General features: G+C 38.2%; 1 protein-coding gene across 1 annotated transcript; it reads right to left on the bottom strand.

The window, feature by feature from the left end:
• Positions 1–2,128: 2,128 nt before the first annotated feature.
• Positions 2,129–2,710, bottom strand: LOC118832391 (60S ribosomal protein L9-like). Its single transcript, XM_036739749.1, has one exon. It carries the CDS (start codon positions 2,708–2,710, stop codon positions 2,129–2,131), a length of 582 nt encoding a protein of 193 aa, XP_036595644.1.
• Between the last annotated feature and the right edge of the window lie 2,638 nt (positions 2,711–5,348).

The following is a 5,348-nucleotide window of genomic DNA, read 5'->3' as shown; positions in this document are numbered from 1 at the left end:
GTGCTTAATACTGGGATATGAAAAAAAGGAGGAAAAACACTCCCTGCCTTTAATAGCTTACACTAGAATGGAGGAACTTATACTGAGAGACAGTCTGAATTGAGAGGATGCCCATCAGATGGGGAATGGCTGAACAAGTGGTATGTGATTGTGATGTAACACTACTCTGCTATAAGAAATGATGAGCAGGAGGCTTTTAGAAAAACCCCAGAAGACTTATATGAACTAATGCAAAGGGAATTGAGCAGAGCAGCAATAACAACATTGTCAAGATGATTAAATGTGAAAGAATTAGCTACTCTGATCAAGACAATGACCCAACAATTCTAAAGGACTCATGATGAAAGGACTCATGAAAGAAAACTGATGCACTCTGAGTGCATACTGAAGCATATTTTCCCCTCCACTTTCTAAATTTTTCCTGTTTTTTTTAATGTGTTTTCTTTTGCAACATGGCTAATATGGAAATATATTTTGAATGACTTCACATGTAAAATATTGTCTTCTCAAGGGGTGGGGGAGGGACAGAAGAGAGGGAGAGAATTTAGAGCTTAAAATTTCAAAAAATGAATGTTAAAATTAAAAAATATATATAATTGGTAAATAACTAAATAAAAATACATTTGAAAAAAGAAAGACAGTCTGGTTCTTATCACTAGTCCATAACAAAGGAAAATCTGGAAAAAAGAAAGTAGGGAGAATGAGAAAAATTAGGTGAGCTACTCAAAAATTTTTTTTTACCTTGAATATCTTTTATTTTTACATCATCTTAATTTTACTTTTCAATTTCTTTTAGCTGATTCCTGACATTCCTTTCTATATTCAGGCTGCCACATTCTGCTGCTTTCTGCCCATACTCTTAACATGAACGACATACAGCTGTGTGCGGCTGGCACAAAGTTGCCCCACTTTCTCTCCTTGGCCATCAGTGTAGATTATGCTGATTAGATGAATCACTCCATGCATAGGACCTTGACAACATCCCCTCTCACCAATCATCCTCTCAAATAGATTCACCATGGCCTCAAACTGCCTGAGTCAAGTGTTCTTGGTCTCTAGCCAAGACTTTGATCTGCTGTCACCAAGAAGCAGGAACAAGGCTGATTGTCAGTGCTGGGGCTGATTATTTATTACTCTGTTGAATGAGCCATGGCAATGTTCTCCAAAGAAGACACATTCCCTGACTATTGTTTATCCTGCTTTCAATAGCCCCAACTGACTTCTTGCTATTGTTTGTCCTGTGCTCTGATCTCATATGGCACCTCTTGCTGTTGATCCTGAAGCCAGCCCCACACACTGTCATTTTGCCATAGAACATTATGCTCAAGGAGTTTAACTTCTAGGTGAAGAAGGGCAACTGGCAAGTTTGATACTTCGTTGAGTGCTACCTCTACTGCCCTTCCATATCTGTTCCTACATAGTCTTTTTCTCCACTCTTTTGAAAGCCTTCCTTTTCTTTTAACCTTTCTTTCATGGGAATTTCTTTTTGCTCCTGAACAGTCCCTGTCCTTTCTTGCCTCCAGGGCCTTTGTTCCTGCTGGGAACATCTTCCCTCCCTTTTCTGCCCGTAGAATCACTACCATCCTTTAAAGCTCAACTTACATGTCACTTACTCTGCCTGTAAAGCCTTTGCTGGTCCCTCTCCAGTCAGGAATGATCTTCCACTTAGATCCTACCACTTTGTTTTGTGCCTCTCTGATGCCCTTAATTTGTTTTGGGGGGCGTTCTAGTGATATAAGTGTATGCATCTTGCCTCCTTACTAGACAAAAGATCTGGAAAAACAGCTATATTCTAAGCTTTGTACTCCTATTACCACCTAGAATAGTTCTCTGCACACAGTAGGTGCTTTAAAAGTGTTTGAACTGAACTGAATCCTTCTGTCTTAAAAAAATTAGTTATCCCACCTCTATTCGATGATATTTTGCATTTTCCTTCTCAGGAGATAGCATTAAGGTTTTAGACCATCAATGTCAGCGATACTTGTTATATACTGTTCTGTACTTAAGGAAATACAGCAGAGCTGTGATACATTTATTTATTTATTTATTTTTGACAAAAAGTATTTTTATTTTGACATCTGAATAAGTATTGACTCCTCAGGACATGGCCTTTGGCATCTTTTCCAACTTATTCATCTGCTTGTTGCACTGTGCCTTTCTCAGAAACACAGTTGCCATCCAAACATTTTCTGATATCCTTGTTTTTGACTGTAGTGGCCTGTTGGATCAAGGCAGCTGAGTTTGAAACAAGTTCATTATCATTTCCTTCAAGAATTAACTCATCTTTTTGGGCTTGAGAAACAGCACAAACAGCACCTGGTCTCATGCACACTCTTTGGATATATTTTTCACCCAAGAAATTTCTGATTTCAACAAGTGAGCCATTTTCTTGAATAACAAAATTGATGGGGAAGTGAGCATATACAGACCTCATCTTGTAATGAAAACCCAGGCTAATGCCTCTGATCATATTTTGTATGGGACTACAGATTGTGCACATGGTTGCAAGTTCTTTTCCATTTCCCCACCACTTGTCTACCTGGAGGCTTTTTTTTTCCTTCCTTCCAAGGAGACTGAGCTCAACATTGATATGGTTGAAATCCCTATGGAGGTTTCCTCTGGGTCCCTTCTTAATAACCATCTGACCCTTAAGAGAGATGTCAACATTTTCTGGGATGTTGACGGTCTGGTTGCTTAGAATGATCTTCATTCTGGTAGCAAATGGGCCAAAGAGAGGTAGAGCTGGGATTTAAAGACAACAATTCAATTAAATTCAGTAAACTTTTATTAAGTGCATACTATGTGCCTGGAACTGTGCTGAGTGCCGAGGTTATGAAAAGAGGCAAAAGATAGCCCCTACCCTCAAGGAACTTATAATCTAATGGGGGAGACAACATGCAAATATATACAAAGAAAGCTATACAAAGGATAAATAGGAAATAATTAGAAGAGGGAAAGCACTGGAATTAAGAGGGTTTAGGGAATGTTTCCAGTGAAGGTGGAATTAGAAAGACCTATGATTTTTTTTTAAGTTGTAGGGATCTTCTGTTTCGAGAACTGCCTTTACCAATTCATCCTCTGTGACTTAGTCAATAAGTCCTAAGAGAGTTGCCTGAGGCGTATAGATAACGTGGTAATGTGATCTGCAGGGGTCATACAGCTAGCAAGTATTAGAAGGAGCACTTAAACTCAAGTCTAAGCTTGAAGCTGGCAACACTGGAAATACTGTTTCATGCTGCCTCTGTTGGTGGTTAGAGTCCGGGTGGATAATCACAGTAAAAAGTGAAATGGTGAAAGGGAAAAGTCAGAAAAGATTTTTATGAAAGTTTGAAAGGCAGACTTTAAGCCAATTTTTTTTATTACAATTATATTGTGTGGTCCTTCATTTCAGAGGGAATGTGAAGAAACGAATGGTAATTGCATAAGTCAGTAGGGAAGGAAGAAATTCTTGCTCAAAAAAATTTGCCCACTAAAACAGAAAAATGGGGGAAAGTGGAAATTGTAGATCTTTAAGAATGGGTCAGACACTGCATTTATCTTGAATTTAGGAAAAAAAATATATTAAAAAGCAGGGAAGTCCCTTCCGGTCTTAGAATTCTATATGGGAAATAGTCTTTTTATTTATGGGAATATAAAAATGACTGGCCCATAATTATGTAGAGGTTGACAGTACTACCCTGTTTTTTCTTTTTTCTCTTAGACAACAAAGGTGGTAATTTATTATCGGGGATTAGCAACTTGCCTGAGACTACCCGAAGAATCATGCTTTAGCGGAGGTGAGTTGTCCCCAGTTCCCAGGATTGAGCTTAGACTTCTAGGAAGTTAGCCTCTTCAAGACTGTGAATTTTATATGAAAAGGCCTTTCGTAGCCAGTTATGAGTAGGATGTGGGATAAAGGAAGAACAATTACATTCTAATTCTCAAACTTCCTTGCCTCTTCTCCTTGGTGAAGGAAACAGGTCACACTGGAAGATGGTAGAATTTAACAATAGTTTTATAACCAGCCCAGAGCCAGTTTGGAGACGGATACATGATCAAAACAACATGATTTAGACCTAGCCCAAGCATACCAGACAGCGACTCCAGAAAGTTTGCTCTTTTCAAGGATAAGACCTGAGATTTTGAGGATGATGGTCCCTAATTTCTGATCTGATTTGCGCTTTCTGGGAGATCTAAGGAGCTATTAGATATAAACTAGATGGTTCAAGTTGCCCTTACATACCAGAACCCTTGACATATTTCATGACACCTTCTGTTCCAGCCACAGCTGGCAACTTTAGAGAAGCATTGGATTTCCTGCATCAGAGCAAGGGTAGACCCTGGGTATGGAGAAAAGTAAACCCAATGTAGGAGAAAATGCATATAAAACCCATCTGAGAAACAGTTATAATGTTTACTCTCTGACATCAGGACATTTTCATTCACGATATCAATATCTATCCTCCTAAAACAATTCCAAAGGACTTGTGATGGAAAAAGCCATCCACATCCAGAGAAAGAATTATGGAATCTGAATGCAGAGTGAAGCAGACTATTTTCTTTTTTGTTTTGTTTTTCTTTCTTATGGTTTCTCCCATTCATTATCATTCTTCTATAAAACATGACTAATGTGAAAATATGTTCAATAGGAATTATATACGAAGGCTATATCAGATTGCAGACTGTCTTAGGGAGGGATGGGAGGGAGGGGGAGAAAATTTAAAACTTATGGAAGTGAATGTTTAAAACTGAAAATAAATAAATTAACTAATAAAAAATAAGTATCTGTCCTATATGCCACCTCCAAAGGGCCTATATTGGTTCATAAATGCTTAGATTGATGGAGCTTGAAGGCATGTCTGAGATTATAGGATCATAGGGTTTCAACATGGAAGAAATCTTAGGGACCATATAGTGCAATCCCTTCATTTTGTAGATAAGGCAAATGAAACCCAAAGGCAACAAATGACTTCCTCTAGTGCATCATGTAAGATAAAAGAACTCTAAGTTCTAAGGTATAAGAACTTATGTCTTATAAGAGCTATATGTTCTGAATTAAGTTTAATACTGTTTCAAATAAGGCTGTCCTCAGCCCCATAGGTCTTGCTTCATACAGAGGCAAGAACTTGTAAAATCTCTATTTTGGCATCTGGTCGAATGTCAGGAATTCTGACAAAGTCATCACTTCAGTCAACAACTTTTATTTATTCCTGTGAGATTGTTAAGGGGAGCAAAGAAATTGATTTGGAAAGTAGGGCAAAAGGCTAAAACTAAAATTGCCCTGAGTCCGGTGGGGACATATCCTGTGGTTCTTGAACTTTAATGTGCTTGTACTAAGAAACAAAATAGCTGTGGGCTTTTCATGAGAA

Source organism: Trichosurus vulpecula, chromosome 9, assembly GCF_011100635.1.
Source record: "Trichosurus vulpecula isolate mTriVul1 chromosome 9, mTriVul1.pri, whole genome shotgun sequence".
Taxonomy (NCBI): Eukaryota; Metazoa; Chordata; class Mammalia; order Diprotodontia; family Phalangeridae; genus Trichosurus; species Trichosurus vulpecula.
Note: the sequence above shows the minus strand (reverse complement) of the source record. Positions and strands in the feature narration are given on the sequence as shown.